At 42.2% G+C, this 18,804-nt stretch overlaps 1 protein-coding gene and 1 long non-coding RNA gene across 2 annotated transcripts; one reads left to right on the forward strand and one right to left on the reverse strand.

The window, feature by feature from the left end:
• Positions 1-588: 588 nt before the first annotated feature.
• Positions 589-9,039, reverse strand: PPIF (peptidylprolyl isomerase F). The gene is made up of 6 exons (XM_065067741.1): positions 8,746-9,039; positions 6,848-6,878; positions 5,892-5,980; positions 3,580-3,676; positions 2,697-2,772; positions 589-2,279 (listed from the first exon to the last, which is right to left on the reverse strand). Exons 1-6 carry the CDS (start codon positions 8,932-8,934, stop codon positions 2,144-2,146), a joined length of 618 nt encoding a protein of 205 aa, XP_064923813.1. The 5' UTR covers positions 8,935-9,039; the 3' UTR covers positions 589-2,143.
• LOC135579777 (uncharacterized) lies at positions 8,582-15,604 on the forward strand. The gene is made up of 2 exons (XR_010473539.1): positions 8,582-8,697; positions 9,382-15,604. It is a non-coding gene; the product is annotated as an uncharacterized LOC135579777 (long non-coding RNA).
• The last annotated feature ends 3,200 nt before the right edge of the window (positions 15,605-18,804 follow it).

Raw genomic sequence — 18,804 nt, forward strand, 5'->3', positions numbered from 1 at the left:
GACTTTCTTCTGGCAGAGAAAGGTGTGCAGAGGACTGGGATCGGGAAACCAAAGCCAGCCCCATTGAGACACTGCAACCAGCGCTACTGCTCACAGTGATTCTGCATGTCCCAGTATTTATTCTCTAGGCAAGACTGCAAGCCTTGATGGGAAACTTTGGCTTTTACGTTTTGGAAGTCAGACCATAAATGAGCCTGTAAGATCTACAGCCATAGGTTTAAAAAAGAAAAAAAAAAAGTTGTAACATGGATAATACTATCATTTAAGGTTTAACATATAGTTCTGAGAAAATGCAGTGGTTTATGCACGCTCAGTAAATTTACACTCAGTAATTTTAAGTATTCCTCATCATCTCTGCAAACTGACAGAATAAACTGAACAAGAGAACAGTTTCAAAACCTGAATTGCTATCCATATACCAGATATTGCAGATTCACTAGCAAGAGGCAGAGCATGGCACCAGCAGCCCGGATCTCTGGTGAAAGCACGGCTCCTGAAACCATCGCAAAGTGGGCAGAATAGAATGGCCCAAGTAAACACAACAGGTTTCAGCTCTTCACAATCCTGCTTTCAAGAAAGAAACAGACATTTTTTTTTTTTGTGGCAGAACTGTATTTAATTATCTTTCATATACAAATTACAAGAACACAAAAATCCCTCATTATTGTATCAAACTGAAACAAGCCAAAGGAGCGCAAATTAATATTTCAAAAATACTACAAAAATGAAGTGGCTGTAGTGGAAAGCTTTTCAATTCCATTATATGCAAAATTACACTCTGAATACTACCTTGTACACACACACAAGACTGCAGCTCAGTAGAAAAAATTCAGTGCAAAAATTATCAGAATGCAATGGAAGCAAATAATTCACATTTGAAGAGAGTAAAGAGATTTCAGTGATGAGATTATTGCACAAAATCAGTCAAGTGGTTTTTTTCCCCAAAAGCATGAATACTTCATAGCCCTAGTGATTCAAAAAATGATGTTGTGAGGTTCCAACTTCTGTTATTGCTCAAGCACGCCACATAAAACATACCAGTTTATACAAATGAAACATGTTTATCTGATCAGGTGAATTCTTTCCTTGTGCATCAACCACAGCAATAATGATTTTGCTCCATCAATTAGGCCTTGTGATTCTGTAGTGACCAATTTTGACTACTGTTGATGATGCACGAGAAGAAATCATAATCCAAGTAATACCCAAAGTGGGCTGACTTCACAGGACCAACAAGCAATGGTTTCTCACTCAAGCAAACTCACTATACTCTGATTATATTCTCAAAGTGCAAAAATATGTTATCTATTCAGAACTGTGCTGTATTTCTCACAGAACCAGCTCTCAGAGCAGAACTGCACTTCAAGTAAGTTCACAGTTGCATAGTAAAAGAGTCCCATGATCTTTGTTCTAATTGGTGTTCCTATTGCCCAGGCAGAGCTCTAGCAGTAGCATCACTCAACCTACAGCAATTTCCTTATCCCAAAAGTCAAATTACAACATTGAAGCAGGTGTGGTAGAGTTCAGTTTTAAACAGTGGTCTGAGACTACCCAAAATGATTAAAACAGAATTAATTTAATTAAAAAAAACCATAACCACACATTAGTTCTATTGGATAGACTTAAATGGAGACACAGAAGGAAATTGTTTGACAGTATTGTTGCAGACAGCATTGAGAGCAGCAGTTAGTAGCATTTTTTCAAAATGATGAGACAACAGAATAGGCATTTGTTAGCACCAAAGAAACATGGTATTTCTCAATTTATAACTAACTCCCAACTATAGAACAACTTACTTGTCAACTCCACCATCAGTTCTAACACCTGAAACATCCAAATAGTAGGAACAGTATCAACAGTGCAGTCAGACACGCGCTGGGTGTCCGTACTACTTCTTTCTAAACACAACGGGACTCTACCAAACCTGTGTGACAGTGTGACTACGAAGGTAGCTCAGTTAAAACATGCTTCAGTTATTGTTTTATGCCTTTAATCAATATCATTCAAAGTAAGTATAAAAGTTGGACCAAGTTAAATAGAAAATAGTTCCACAGGTGCTACTCATGGGATCAGAAACTTTTGGGGTTTTTTTATGATTCATTTTTCACAGCATTGAAGTTGTCATGAATGGCAGGACAAAAGGCTAGGACAGCTGGCCACAGTCAGTAATGACAATCTTTTTGGAAGGCTTTCCGCTCTTGGAACCAAAGCTCTCGATTTTTTTCACAACATCCATTCCTTCTTTTACGTGCCCAAAAACAACATGTTTTCCATCTAGCCTGTAAAATAAATAAAGGCAGTTTTACTTAAAACAATATAAAGACTGAACCAAACCAAGCTTTTTGAAGGGATGTTAGCAGATCTTCATAGCTCTCTCCTGCAGATCAGCTCTATGGTAAAGGCACAACTGTACAAGAGACATCAAATACTTTTAACTCTGAAACTTAAAAGCATTCCGAGTGACAGCAGCCTTGTTACCCTCAGAGCCCTTCCTGCTTCAAGAAGCATAAAACAACTTATTTTCCATTGTGAGTCAAGCAATTTGGACAAATAAAACCCAAACTAAACCACAACACAACAAAACAAACAAAGCACCATCAACCCACAAACAAACAAAAAAAACCCCTAACAAAACCCCAACCCCTCTGCATCTGGGCATCAGTTCACTGGGTTGATGTGCAGGGCTGGGAACCTACCAGTCAGTTTTTGCAGTGCAAATGAAGAACTGAGATCCATTTGTATTGGGTCCTGCATTGGCCATTGAAAGAACACCTGGAACAACAGTAGCAGCTGATTAAATTGGTCTAACAAGCATGCAGTGAGCAAGACAATTGTCCTCTGCACATTTAGACTAAATAGGGACAGACAGAAGATGTGACAGTCTCTGTCTCCAAATGACTTTTAATGTCAACTTCTTGTCTTTGACTATTCCCTCCAGCCCAGCCTCCCTTCTTTCCACAGCAAGAATGCTAGTAATGTAATTAGTTGTACACAGCCTAAATGTAATTAACATCAGCTAACCGCTACTGTGCTTCAACAGCAGCAGTACCTTCCTGTGACGAGGAAGTAACAATCCAAAAAGGAGAGGCTACAGAATTCAATCAGATGTTCTTATCTATGGCTTTTCCTTTACTTTTTCTGGATTTGAGCTTAAAAGGATGTGCCTTCGTTACCTAGTAAATACAAACATTCCAGACTGCTTTGTTTCACTTGTGCAGCAATCATGTAAGTAAAAAATAAAGTCTATGACTTATTAAAGAGGAAAATAAAAGCAGTAATTTCACTTTGCAGAATTTGTAAGTAAAATACAAAAACCCCACGCCTTACTTTGTAGAGTCCCTTTTATAGTAAGAGCAAGGGTGGCAATGTCACCCATTCCTGGCTGACTTACATTTGTACAGCAGTTTACACAAACAAGCACATGCCAGAGACAATGTATTGTTAAACTTAGTAGTCACAGAAACATCAAAGTGCCCCACACATCTAAAAAACCTTGGGGTTTTTTTAAATACATCTTCATAAACAATGCTTCATTAGAGTTTACAGTCATCAGAAGGTAGAAAGAACATGTTTACTTACCAGGTCCTTCATGCTTAAGTATGAAATTTTCATCTGGAAACCTACTGCCATAAATGGATTTTCCACCAGTTCCATTATGATTTGTAAAGTCACCACCCTGAAACAGAAATTGCTGTTAACTTTACTGGACACAAGCACAATTTTACATCAGAAGTGATCCTATAAAAATATACTCACTTGCTCTAATTTGAAAGTAATAAAATCAGCAGATTTTCTTCAGGTTAAGAATGAGTATGGTCACATGAGTATTTCAAACCATGTAACCAGATAAAGACACAACCAAGGTAAACTTCCGCTCCAGATACTGCAGATACTCTCCAGCTGACAAGAACTCCAACAACCACCTTTCTGTGTTACCAGCCTTGCTCCCAAATATGCTGCAACAAATGGCAGTAATTTTAAGAGACACCTCAAAGGCCTTGAAACAAAATCACAGATTCACTACCACAGGCAAGCCCTCAGAACAAACTAACTTTCTCTCTGCTTTTCTTTCTTTCAACAGGTATAAGCACTGGTCAGATCTCCATCACTACTATTTGCTGTTTCCAGGTTTTGTTGTTTAAGTGCTACAGTTGAGCTATTTTAAACTTCCCTCAGCTACCTGCTGCTTGCTGGGATAGATGTGACCACCTGGTCTTAAGGTTAGGCACACAAACCCCAAAAACAAACCAGCCACAGCAATTTGCAAAGGTGGTTACTAAACACTGCTTTGAGCAACCTGCCATCTCCTCTCCCAGGAGCGACACCACCCACGCGGGCAAAGCACTCACACCTCAGCAGTCCATCATGTGACAGTCACCTTCCCATCCTCACCTTGAGCAATCTGCCACAGGTGTGTTACATCTCCTCCTACACAGTCCCAGAGTGTGCTCTGCACACTGCCAGCCACGGGGAGGCAGCTGAATTGCCAAGGCCTGGTGTGATGAGCTTTAATTAGGTTATACCAACCGCCTGAATCATGTTAACACTCCACCTTGACAAGTGGAAAGGCCTCTGCTGTTTCTTCTCACTTCAAAATATTTGAAACCTACGTCAGTATTTCCACTTCAGCAATGACTTCCAAGTAATTCCTAAACATCAATTCATCACCTCACTGTACCACAGCGTCAGCCACACAGTATCTTCATTTTGGGGTCACTTGTGGGGACAAAGCAGGGAGGCAAGAACAGACTTACACAGAACTTCACAAATTAGTGGCAGAACTGAGGGCAGGATTTCTGTGTTTCTTATACTTACATATTTCTGACCTCAACAAGACTTAAACTTCATCACTTCGTCAGTATCACAAAACCTTAGTTTGCATTTCAAAGGCAAGAAAACAGGTCCTTTACAGCACACATGTCCCCTCTCTCTCAAATCCTATCTTTGTCAAGATTAGGGCCTCTTGTTCTGACAGCTGTATATTAGCTTTTAAAAAAAAAGTGAGGAGGGGGGACCATCACAGCCATCAGTTAATAAACAAAGCATGCTTACTATAACCTTGATCTCAAATTTTTATGGAGTCATTCTACAATGCACTGCTGTTGAAATGTGGCTTCCTTTAAGGGAAGAAACACCACCAGGAATCATACAATCCAGTGCCCTACAGCAGCTGAAATCCTGCTCATCTGCCAAGCAAAGTAGGGGGAAAAAAAAGGCTTTCAAAAAGGCTTTTTCTCTTTTTGTTGTTGTTCCTGCCATTTAAGAAAAAATTCCTAGCATGCATCGACTTTAATTCAGAATTCTGAAAGATCCGTCCTTTAAACGAAAACAAAATCCATTTTAGGTGTGTGATCCCAAAAATCAATCCCAAGCAGCCCTTTTGATTCCCTCCTCTCCTTCATATTAGGGAGATGTTCAGATTTTTTTTTTAAACACATTCTCCATTATGAACAGATTATTCTACTAGGAATAAAGAATGGACATGTTGTTTTCTTAGCTCACTTTGAACACAAGGTTGATTGTCATTCTACCCACAAATGCTTTTCCTAACAAGTGCATTTTTGCCAAATATGCCCCACACCAAAGGACACTGCTATATAAAAGCAGAAAGTCTTAAGCCAGGTTTTAAGACTTTCTACACCTAATTTACATTTATTTGTACAAAAGATGTGCTATTGCAACAGCCAAAGCAAAAAGATCAGAAATGCAAGTCACACTGTCACTTCTTTATTCTGTAGCTAGCAAAGGTTAGAACAGCGCTACTTAAAATATTACCACTATAGTCTAATTTGTTCTAAAATTATACAAATGACATACAGATAAATTTAATAGCAAAAAGAAAAAAAACACACCAAACAAAACAAAAAAAAAAAAGAAAGAAGAAACTTCACCTGGCACATAAAAGAAGGAATCACTCTGTGAAAAGTGGATCCTTTATACCCAAATCCTTTTTCACCAGTACAAAGAGCTCTGAAGTTTTCTGTGAAAACAAAGCATAAAGTACTATGTTGTCACATGATACATAATATCATCAAACACAAGTAAAGTAACTATGTTGAGTAACTTCGAAAATTTTATACCTTCTTTAAGGTATTATTGATTGATTAGTTGTTCCCATCCTATAAGAAAACCTCTGTTATAAAGCTAAGGAAACAAAGCTTGCTTATCCTCAGAACAGGGTACAAACAATCTTTTTCCATCTTGTCTCCCTTTCATTTTGCTGTTACATCTTACTCTAACTACTCGCCTTACACCAACCCACCACTCTGGAGTCAAAGGTTTCATTTCCTGACTTTCATGCCTTTGTTCTCTACAGTAATTGTGAAGATGATGTGGGTTTTTTTAAGGATATTCATCTACCAGGAACTGAAAGAAAAGCACAAGTTTTTCAGAACCACAAAATAAGCAGATGAGGAAGAGAGCACGCGATGAAACACGAAGGCTTTGTAACATGGGTGCGCTAATTAGCTAGTGACCAGGAAAACAAAACCCTATATGCTCTTTGGAAACTCTAACAGACACCATCCCTTTGGTTTACCTTTTCCCATTTGCTTTGGGGTTTGATTTTAATGCAAACTAATATGTTTTTAAACACAAATATTCACCACTGAGCCCAACTGTAGACTGTACTGTTTTGGGGTAAATTAAAAATGAAACCATTTGCAACAACAACAAATTGTAACTTCTCACTAGCACTGTTCTGACAAAGTTTCTATAGTATTTCTCTGTTTAGCAAACGGGGATGGAACATGGAAGTTGTTTCCAAAAGGTAAAAGAATATTATTGTTCCTGTAAATCACAACCTAAGCAAATATTTAAACATGAAATTCTGGAGATGCTGCCTTACCTGCTGTCTTCGGAACCACGTCAGCTTTCAGCTGTTTCAGAAAAACAAACAAACAAATAAATAAATTAGTAAGTCAGCTTTTTCATACATACATAGAAAAGCTTCCACATGGGGGCTGGTACAACTGAACTCTCTTCCCAAGGTGATGAGCTATCTGAAACCATGAGACATCCAAAATTCCAGTAACACCTTAAGACTTCCTCAGCATTTGGCTAGTAATTAAAAATATCCCCTCAAGGTAACTTATGACCAGTTAATGAAGAGTTACTTGAACAGCGTCTAATAACTTCATTGATCAACACAATAATTTAGTGACAACTTAGAAGAAGTTTTACGATAGACCCCAGGGATCAAAGCCAGTTTGGATACAACTAGAGAGATCAAAACCCACACAGCCCTCTGTTGAAATTTGCAGAAAAGGCAAAGGAAAAGGAACAGAAACTGTGTATCAAAATCAACCCATGATGTTACATACACATTTGTTACCAACAAGCACTTCTGACTTTGACTAGTATGCATCTTTCTACTAATCTTGAAATTGTAGGATATTATAATTGCCTGGGAAAAGTGACATAAAAGCGGCCATACCAGGTCAGTCCAAAGTTTTATCTATTCGCACATCCTGGCCATAACCAGCACGAGACACCAAGAAACAGTATGGCTATGGCAAGAATTTAACGTTCCTTTCTTAGGGCGCTCTCCTCGGATGGCCAGAATGTGCAGCTGAATCTAACCACAACTTAGCCAAAGTCTCAAGGTGATTGCTGCAGTGCATTCAGATTTTCTGTAAAGTCAGCACACTAAAAATCTCTGACATGGAAATGAAATACTGCCATAAGAAATATAGAAACATTAATGCTATTTTTAAAATACATCCAGTTATTTACTAAATTTCACTGATGAATATGGAACTTGCACAGCAATGTTTTATCTATGACTCCCTGAAACACCACCTCCTGAGAACACGAGAGCTTGTAACAGCCAAATAATTCACATGCTGACGCTTTCAATGAAGAAAATCGAATTATGCTCTACTCTCTAGGGAAATCCTTTTAGAGACAACCCTTACGAACTACATTTTTAAAGATCTATTGATACAGACCTAACGTGGGTGCTGGAGGTGGCAGAAGGCCACGCTGAATTTCCTCAGTGGGGAGTAACTGGGAAGAGCAGCATTCCCTCTGCAGGGCTGGGTTTGGGAACACAGCCCTCACTCCTTCCCATACACAACGCATTTATCAGAGGCGTGTGCCCGGCCCTAAGGATACGTGGTGTATGCCACCGATAAGACTCGATTCTTCTAGTGCTTTTTATAAGAGCGGAGGAGCATGCCACAGTTTTCCTATTCAGGCTTTCTTTAAATGTCTGAGTGCGGAGCCAGCTGCGGGCTGCCCGTTCAGAGCCGTGCAGACCCCTCCAGGCACACGAAGCGGGCCGCTCAAGGAGACAGCACACCTCAGGAAAGGGAAAAACAACCAACAATACGCACCCAGGAAAGAAATAAAAACAAACAAACAAGCAAGCAAACAAAAACAGGTGGAAGCTGGCAGAGTGGCTGCAGACCGTGGAGCCAGGCGGGGCCCGGCCCTGCACCTGGGACCCCCGTGACCGCTCCCCGCGGCACCTTCAGCAGCGACCCCGCTCCTGTTCAGCGTTTCAGCCTCACAGCGCAGTTCCAAGGTCTCTGCCGCTGCGGACACGGCACGGCCCGGCCTCCAGCTCCACCTCCAGGTGCCCTCCCGGTGCCCCGGCCGCCCCCCGCGGGCCTGCGCTGACCTTGCCGCTCACCGCCCGCCATGCCCGGCTGTCCCGCCGCCCTCGGTTCCCCGCCCACCGTACCCCGGCGCCAGGTGAGCTGCCGGCAGCCCCCGTCCCCGCGGCACCCCGGGCGCCCTTACCTCCAGCACAACGCGTCCCAGCGGCTGGTTGTCGGCGCCCACGTCCAAGTACACCACCGGGTTCTGCGAGCCGCCGCCGGCCGCCGAGCAACCGCGGGCACCGGCCGCCCACATGCAGGCGAGCCCCGTCGGCAAGAGCAGGTCCCCGGGCGGGCGAAGCAAGCGGCGGGCGGCGCTGAGCGCCAGCATGCCGCGGGGGAGCGGGGAACACGCCGGCAGTCGGACACACGCGGTCGGGCCGCCGCTGCCGCCTTTTAAGCGCTCCGCCCGCGGCGCAGCGCCCGCTGGGGGCGGCGCGCACGGCAAGATGGCGGCGGGGCGCAGGGGCGGCGCTGCGGGAGGCCGGTGCTGCCCCCAGCAGCGGGACGCTGCGGGCTCCGGCTGCCCTCACAGCTGCCCAGCATGGCCCGTGCCACCCCTCACCACCCACCATTCACCACGGGTTGTAGGGGGCTGTTGTTTTGGAGTTTGGTTTGGTTGTTGTTGTTTTTGTTTGCTTGTTGCTGTTGTTCTTGTTTTTTGTGGGTTTGTTTGTATTTCACATTTCCTCCTAGACCCATAACCCAGGGATCAACAGTGACAGGAAGTCTCTAAAATTTTGTAATTCCATGCAACGCCTTTGGTGTCATCCCGCAGGCCTCAGGCAGGAAAGGCCAGGCTGCCACCATCACACGTGTGGTAATTAACGGGGTGCAGCGGGGAGACGGGAGCGACGGGCCGGCCCTGCAGCCCGACTCACCGGCAGCACCCAGGGAACAACACCGCTAACGCCTGAGGAAAGAGAGGTGCGCCCGAGCCCCTACGTGCGCTGTCACCCCCGCGTCACAACCCCAGCAGCGCCCATGCTGTGGTTTCACAGCTTGGAAACCTGCCTGATCATCCTTAACATGAAAGTAACAACATTTAACATCTCAGATCTCCAAAATTAGCAGCTTAGATCAAAATACTTAGCGCATATTTAGTCATATTCAGATATTATCTTGAAATCCGCTCCAGTTGCCACACCGGTTCTGTATACAAGAACTTTAAAAAGTTTTTCAGGTTCTTAATGCCACAAAATGTCTTTGGTTTGGTGGGGTCTGTGGGGTCAAAGCAAGCTCTTCCATCGGCATGGCAGCAGCATAACAACTCCTCTCATAAGCCAGTACGTGTTCTCTCTAAAAAACTAGCCCTGTTGGGATATTGTACAATCTGCACACATTGAATTTCATCCAAATAATGGTGCGGTTCCACACTGCTAGGTGAACCACAGCCTTCCACAGTTGTATCAGCACTTCTTCAAACACCAGTCGTATCACCAATGCAAGTCCACTGGTATCAGAAACTTTTTTTTCTCCATTGAAAACTAACACGAAAAGTTCAGTTTTCCACGAACAAGCTCATGCAAGGGTGCTACACCTGCTGTGTTCTGCCCCATCACACCTGAAGCAAAGGACATCCGGGACACCTGATGCTTTTCATTCAAGATAAATCTTGCAGCGAATGGGACACAACTGGACCACCGAGTCTCTGCAAAATGAACTCTGCACATGTACGACATTCTGTCTGCTTGCTGTGCTCTGGCAGGTTCCCAGGTTGAGATAGGATTTCTATTAAAACACTTCTAAAAATGATGCGTGATTTTATATAGATTATTTTAAGGCAGTAAATCACCAAAACGAAATAGCATTCATCTGTAGTACTCCTGGCTACCCTTGTTAAAAATTTAGCCCTTTAAGATGGGAAAATAGCTCCTGAAGTGATTATTTAAAAAAACAAACCAAACCATACCACACACACAAGAAAAACCAAAACCACCCCCCACAACCAATAACAAAACCGAGGGTGATTCTAGTAGTTATGCACCTGTAATTTTATCATTCCTTGTACTACAAATTAAGTTATTCCATTGAAGGTTAGAGTAATGCAACCATGTAGTACAGTGTGATGGAATCACACAACATCCCATACATGAGCAAAAGTACACTTTCAATCCTGCCTAAGTTCTGTGGTGTCAGGCAGCTAAAAGTGACTTCATCAAGGACATTTATTGAATTTTCAGAAAGCTGTCAGTCAGGGCACTGCCCTGACCATAAGGTTTGGGCAGAACTACAACATCCAATTACAGACAACTGAGAAATCCCATATGAACACAATTTTTCAGGCACGCATTCCAGAGGGACCCATCCTTCATGCCCTTCTCTGCGTTGGCTCCACTTCTATGGATTTTCTGAGATGAGAGGATCTTTGCACAGTATCCAACACAGGGGTAAACAATGACTTTGTACACACAGTGCTATGCCAGTGTTTTCTATTCCTTTACTGATAATCTAAAGCTGATTTATTTTATTTTCAATAGTAGCTACGTCAGTATGCGTTTTCTAGTTACCTTGTCATATCCTTGGAGCTTCAAGTCCATTTTTGGGAAATGGTAATTTCACTTGATCTAATCATCAGTCTGGTTATCCTCTAGTGACCATAAGAAAAACATCTCTCACTCTTTTTAATGTTGTTTTAATTGCAGTAGCCACTAGAATCCTAAATCAAAATTAGCACTTGGGTGTTTTGTACATTCCTATAACAACAGACAGTTCTGGCCCTGAAGGATTTGTTATTTAATAAACAAGACAAAAGATGAGCAAAAGAGAACACCATCCTGTGTCACACTTGGGAAACGCCAGCAGAACATCTTTGAACTGTTTTGCTAAGAGTCCACAGGCATCCTCAGTAGTTTTCCTGATTTGCAGGCCTTGGTGAGAAGCAAAACAACTCACTCTCTTTCACAGTGGTGACTTTTTATTTGGGAATATGGACTGAATTATCATCTCTAGACTTAAAGCAATAAAGCTACTAAATCACTGGTTATGGTCTACTCCTGCACAGTCAGATGTATTGGAACTCACGCAGACAGCATGTTTGGGAATTTGAGTTACAGAGGTCACTATCCAAGGACAAAAAAAATGCTACAAAAACTCTGTCAAAGCCCACCCTAGATCACTAGTGAAGGAGGCTTAGACCTAGCTCAGCAAATTGAAGTGATTTTAGAGGAACTTTGAACACCTCTGTCTGAAGGTAAGTTTATCATTGAAATTCTGCAACATCTGGTTAGGAAATAAGTACATTTGGCTGGAAAACGAGCACACATCGCAGCCCTGCACTACACCAGACAGGCAACAGAATGGGGCGGCACAGACAAAAGTCAAGATGGATGCTTCAGCAGAGCCGTCAGGGAGGCTGGTACCCGCCCTATGGATTTCATCTTTCTCTCAGTCTCAAAGACAGTATTGAAGTTACATATGGATAAACAAGGAGGACTCTTTCGATAGAAGTTTCTCAATAGGTATTTTTAGAAACACACCTATTAAAGAACTTTTCTAAGGCCCTAGCAGAGAAATCCCTGCATAGGAAAAAGAACCTTAAGTGATACAATAACAGAATTTCATATTGATATATTGCTTACAACTTAGAAGTCTTCATAAACAAGACTGTGAGGCAACTGAGTAAATATTACCACCATTGTGCAACGATGGAGAGGAAACAACAACAGTGGTTAAGTGACTCTTCTAAAGAAACAGAAGGAATAAATGCTTGAAATTTGACCTAAATTTGGGGATTTTGATTCTAAGGGGCTTGAAATGGTGTTACCTCCTGGCAGACGGAGAATGCACCGGTATAAAGGTGATACATGTTCCTGACTTCAACTGTCCGACTGCACGCCTACCTGTTTGTGACATGGGTATGTAGGTTAATTGTAGTATTCCAGCTTGGATTGCTGCTTGTCGATTGCTCTTGGCAGCTTTGGCAAGATCACATTTTGCAAGCTACCAAATGCATGAATGCAACTACACACAACTGATCTTTGTGGCACACTTTGATGTGTTCTTCCCGGGCGTGTGTGTGTAGCCCACGCAATGAAAAACTCAAATACAGACTGCAGCAATCTACTATTGAGCGGATTTCACATGAACATCACTTGATACTGTAATACAGGGAATTTCCATGGTATTGATTTTAACATTGATTTTAAGAACCCTTGCACACCTGAGACCTGGTTATCTCAAGGACTTTGCTAATCTGGACTGTTAGGAGAGGGAGAGATCATATTTGGGCTTAGCTTGATTTTAAGTGGGGAGAGCAGGAATTTGCAGTGGGCACTCCCACCCTCCACTGCAGACCCTGTGTTGTGCTGCACTTGAATACACTCAGCGTAATTTTTCCATCAAGGTTTTGGCTAAGCTAGAAGGTGAGTTGAGAGCTGGGAAGGATTTCTGTAATCTGTATCTGTGAAAGCAGCACTGCAGAGCAGGACTTGGCAGTTCTGGTTGACAACAGGTTGACCATGAGTTGACAATGTGCCCTTGTGGCCAAGAAATCCAGCAGTATCCTGGGGTGCAGTAAGAAGAGTGTGACCAGCAGCTCTAGTGAGGTTATCCTCCTCCTCTACTCTGCCCTGGTGAGGCACCACCTGGAGCACTGCGTCCAGTTCTGGGCTCCCCAGTTTAAGAAGGACAAGGAATTACTGGAGGGAGTCCAGCAGTGGGCCACGAAGATGACGAGGGGTCTGGAGCACCTTTCTTATGAAGAGAGACTGAGAGAGCTGCGTCTGTTCAGCCTGTAGAAGAGAAGGCTAGGAGGGGATCTCATCAATGTTTATAAATATCTCAACAGTGGGTGTCAGGAGGATGGGACCAGACTCCTTTCAGTGGTGCCCAATGACAGGATGAGGGGCAATGGGCACGGGGCTGAAGCACAGGAGGTTCCATCTGAATATGAGGAGAAACTTCTTTGAGAATACCAGAGCACTGGAACAGGCTGCCCAGAGAGGTTCTGGAGTCTCCGTCTCCGGAGATACTCAAAACCTGCCTGGACACATTCCTGTGCAATCTGCTCTACATGAACCTGCTTTAGCAGGTGGGTTGGACTGGATGATCTCCAGAGGTCCGTTCCAACCCCAACCATTCTGTGATACGCATTTATTTATGAATGGGGACTAGAGTGGGGGAGTGTGATTGCAGTGCGAAATTAAATCATACAAGAGCTTCAAGGGCACAGGGTAGCCACACAGGTACATTTACAGATAAAAAGAAAAAAACGCTAATAAATATTTCCTCCAATCAAGGTTTCCTCTTAGGAACTTGTAGTAACCCAGCTCAAAACACGAAACTTCTTTCCAGCACACGCTGTACATAAAGGAGGAGTTTCCCCACATGACTTCATACTAATTACCTACAAATAGTCATACAAGAAGAACCTCAATCCACTCATGCTCTTTACAGCTGTGATTAGCATTTTCGTTTCAGAATTTCTGAGTGACACGGCTTGCTCGGAATTCATTACTCAATCTCCCTGAATAATGTATGGAAACTCACTGCTAGTATGTCAGATTACACAGGGCCTTTACGTTGTGCCCAGGGCACCAAGCAGCTGCCTATGACTTCCCAGAAGATCATCCATACACCACTACAGCTGGTCCATGAACATTTACAGATAGGTCACGACATATAGGCATATAGGACACTTAAAAGGTATGATTTTAGGCTAGAAGAAAAATGAGGGGATTGGCAGTTTCAGGATGCCTAGATAGGCGATTTGTCTGTAGGTGAGCAGGGAGACACGGTATAAAATATGGAAATATGGGAGCTCTTCTGTGTTCTAAACCATAGAAATTTCTATTATAACAGAATGTGAAATTTATAGGCATCGGTTCAGTTTATTTACCTGTGAAGTATCCTCTCTGGTCTGAAGAACGAGTAATACAGTAGTAGTATGAGAAATACTATAGAATTGATTAGTCATGCTACTTCATCTTGTACAAGCAATATGAGTCTGGTGCTTGGGATGCTCTTACTGAAAACAGAATTGCCCAGGACTTACTCATCACAGGAGACCCTGAGCAGCAGGGTCCTGGGGAGCAGCGGGCAGCCCAGCATCGTCCCCGCGCCGCCCCGAGGGGCTGTCCCAGCGCCCGCTCGCACGGACACCGACCCCAGAGCTCTCCCCACCGCCAGCGCCCACAGCGCCTCGTCTGTGCTCTCGCTGTGCGACTCCAGCCACCAGCTCTCGATTCTGTGATATAACAAATATGTAACTGATGAAAGCAAAACCAGAGTGCCAACGCCTCCTACAATCACTGTCAGGAACACTAGAAAATGCAGCCAGGTGGAAGAAAGGGGAAGAACATCACACCTTTGGCAGTTTAAGACTGACAGTGGTAATACAACATTCTAGGTTGAAGTGCATTTTGGAAGTTAATTTACTTGCAACTCAGGTGGGAAATGGCTGCAGTGTTCAGAGGCACAGGGCCGTGGGGGACCCCAGTCCCACACAGCACTCCAGATTGCCAGCTGTATGTTTTTCATTCTCTTTCCCAGCTATAGTACTTGACTTTTTTGAATTATTTTCTCCTGGTTCTTTGGTTTCATTTGATTGCTTTTCTGATCTTTTCCCCTCACCAATATTTAGCAGCTTTCTACACAATTTCCTTACATCGTTTTATCTTCATGACTGTTATTCTCTTTCTCAAGAGCTCTGCTTTAATCAGCTGCCTCGTAAAGCCGTGGGTTCTCCTTGAATTTGCCCTGCGTGTAAATCTGAACAATGACTCTTTCAGGTAACACGTTCCTCTGTACCTTGTACTAGATGAATTACGCTGTCTGCACTCAGCTAATTTTAACAATAATCAGAGTTGTGAGACGTATTCTTTAGTCGTACAGCTTCGCAACAGGAGTTGAAAGCTAAACATGGGCTGATAGCATCAGTGTAAACAAGAATCACCCAGAAATGAAAAGCTTCACAGATGTAACAAGACTAAAATAATTCCACCAGTTTTTCTAAGCAATAATTCTGCTGGAACCAACCTCAGAATAAAAAGTCTCTCAGATTCCTTTCTGCCTTTTTGCAGTTTCACTACAGAAAAGGTTACTTGCCATTAGCGTACAGCAGCATTGCTGCATTAGCTAGCATGGGACGTTATGACATACTTATGTGACATAATTGCATGTGACAGTCATCTGAATACACAACGTCCCACCAACAGGACTAACAAGATGTCAGATGCAAATTAGCATGTGTCACATTTACAAGTGAAAACCATCATTTTTGTACAATGAAACGTTTGGTGAAATACTGAAAAGCCCAGGGTAAGAACTTCTGTGAGTATCCCAAGGAGTCTGGAGTCCAGGGCTCCTTCTGGTTGTGTGTCAGTGCTGCTCCCGCGCATTTTGCCATCAGTTTGGTAGCGGCAATATGAAAGTCACGCTTCTTCCCAGAAAGGCCATCATTCCTGATGTAGAAAGGAAAACTACTAGCCCAATATCATGTCTTATGAAGCAACACATTCTGCATTCTTTATCAACTGGGTATTTTCACCAGTCACTAACCAGGACAGCTCATCAGATGGGATTCACAGGTAAGTCCAAAATTCACTGATTTTTCATGTCTTACAAATGTACACAATGTACCTTCTGAGAAATACAGAAGCAATGAACGAGGAAAAAATGAGCACTGATTATAAATTTGGAACATAAGAATTACTGGTTAAAATTTGAATCAATTGAAATATGCATTAAAACCCCAATAAGACTTAAACTCCAGCATTTCATTAAGTAAATGTGGGATATTTCAACAGTTTTTACAAAACAAATGAAGAAAAAAAAAATATAACCCCAACAACAATCTGAATATTAAAAAAAAAAAAGAATAAAAAGTAAATAAATTGAATAAAAAAATAATTTCTAGTGTTTGACTAGATAAAATTTATTATCAGTCTCTATGTTCACCATAATTTATGTCTTTATATGTGAACAAGGTAACAAAAGAAAACTAAATGTTCCAGAATAATTCAACAACAAACCCCAACAACAACAATAAACCCCAAACCACAAAATAACAAACAAACACCCTCCCCATCATGAAATAACTATGGACTAACAGGAAAGTCTAGATTGTAAGATTCAATTAAAAATGTAATTGTTCAAAACTCTGACCTAGGAAAAAACAGAATCAGTAATCCCAAAACTCTCAGAATGTCTAATAAAGCCACAAATATAGAGAAACCAAAGTATTTATAAGTGGTAGATACTAGTGTTTCCAGAGAAGCTAACTACCGTGTGTGACTGGATCCATCAGGAAACAGAGTGAGTTCAGTAACTGGGAAGATACTGGACGGACCGAGCAGACATATTCAATAAACCAGGGAAAGAGCTTCATCTCTTCTAGGCCACACACTTAGAAAAGAGGTTTTTAACAGAAGGACAGACTTAAATAGCAGAAAACCAACTATTACGATTTTGGCAAGGAGTTTCTGGAAATGCAGGTAAACTACATAGCAAACAAAGCAGTAAGTCCATCTGTACCAAGCTGTGCGCTAACATCTGCTCACTGTGATTTCATCACTGATTAGGTTCCCTGTTGACTACTTTTACGTTCCCCTAGAAAGTTCTATAAACCGATGGAGAAAAGATACTTCAGCATAAGATTCTGGAGGTCTGTCTGATACAACAAAAATCCTGTGTTCCTTTTGGAGAGAACAAACGTGAACAGTGCATGGGCACAATGACAGACATTACGAGTAATACCCTACATAGGGTCGGCAGGATTTCAGTGACACAGAAAATGGAAAAGTGCAATAAGCTGACATTCTGGTAATAATTCAAAGTGTAAAAAAGAAAGGTAATTGTTCATGACTGGAAGTTCACAATACAGGAAGATTTGTACAGACTTGGAATTTAAGGAGATAGGAGGGAAGAGTCATCATACCTGTCCTGGGGTCCTCAGGTCACATCTGGCAGACACTCCACTTGCGGAATCAGCGGAGCCTCCTCGGGCTTCAAAGTGAGCTTGGAAAAGCACAGCGCTTAAAGACAAATCAAGCTCTTCGTGCTTTTATCCATCTGTACAGTGCCAAAGCAGGTTTGTACATCTCATTGACACTTCTTGGGAGCTTGCAGGAAAACAAAACACCAAAAGAAAAATATTAGTTAATTATTGGCTGGAATGGATACATGCTTTTTACTGTTTCACTACTGAGTGCACTGTAACTCCGTTTTGTTATCTTATCCTAAAAGCCCATTGTAATGGGTAGTGCCAGCTAAGTAGGAGGAAGCTGAGCATCAGAAATAACCAACTTTTCCCAATTTTGAGAAAATAAATCTCTAGTCTAGATTTATGTATATATCTGTATATATACTTGTGTGCAGCTCAATCAACAATAAGAACTTGTGTCCTTGTGGAGCTGTGGATTAGTTGATATGTATCAATTACCTACTTGTATAGCTACTCATATTGTGAAACGGCTCAGTTGTTCTCTGTATTTGGGTGTGTTTCAAAGGTGAGTTTAGACTAAATGCTTCCACAAATGCCACAAATACAGATGCTTTCTCTGTTACAGCAGGTTCTAAGATGCGAAGTGCCTGGCATCTGTGGCTTAGTACGGGTGTAGAACTCCACCAGGACAGGACCTCTGCATGCTGCGGCTGTTGTTGATATGACTCCGTGTGTATTCCTTGTGTAACAATTCCATCTGCTTGCAGATAATTAAGCAGACTTTGTAGCTCAAAGACTACATTTTGAAACCAAGTGCTTCAACTTTAAGACGGGGATGCATTAAAAAAAATACCTCATTTTAGTCATCTTCCAAAGTCACTACTTCCACCTGAATGACAGGCTCCAATTTGAATGAAAAGTTTTAAATTCTTGTGAGAATTTAAAACAAAGGTAACCATCTACTGTGTTGGATTAGACAGTAATCCTGTATTGCAGAACATGTGTCAGCACCAGAGACAAGCCCTCCTTTTCTGTCACATCGCGCAAAGGTGTCATTTCAAATACCTTGCCACTTGTTCGGGTGATACACGGTACCCTGCGTTCTGAACTGCTCGTCACCGGTACTTTCTCACGGACTTTCTTGTATCCGGCCAGGGAGAGCAAAAGGCAAGTTGGTTGTTTCAGAAAGAAACTAACAATTTACAAAGCAGCTGCCAATTAGCCAGACCTTAATTTTGCAAATTTATTTAGGAAAAAAAAAAAATTAACATGAGCAAATGAGAATACTTCAGTGTTACAACAGAGTATATAAATGTC

The sequence above is a fragment of the Columba livia genome, chromosome 6 (genome assembly GCF_036013475.1).
Source record: "Columba livia isolate bColLiv1 breed racing homer chromosome 6, bColLiv1.pat.W.v2, whole genome shotgun sequence".
Classification (NCBI taxonomy): domain Eukaryota; kingdom Metazoa; phylum Chordata; class Aves; order Columbiformes; family Columbidae; genus Columba; species Columba livia.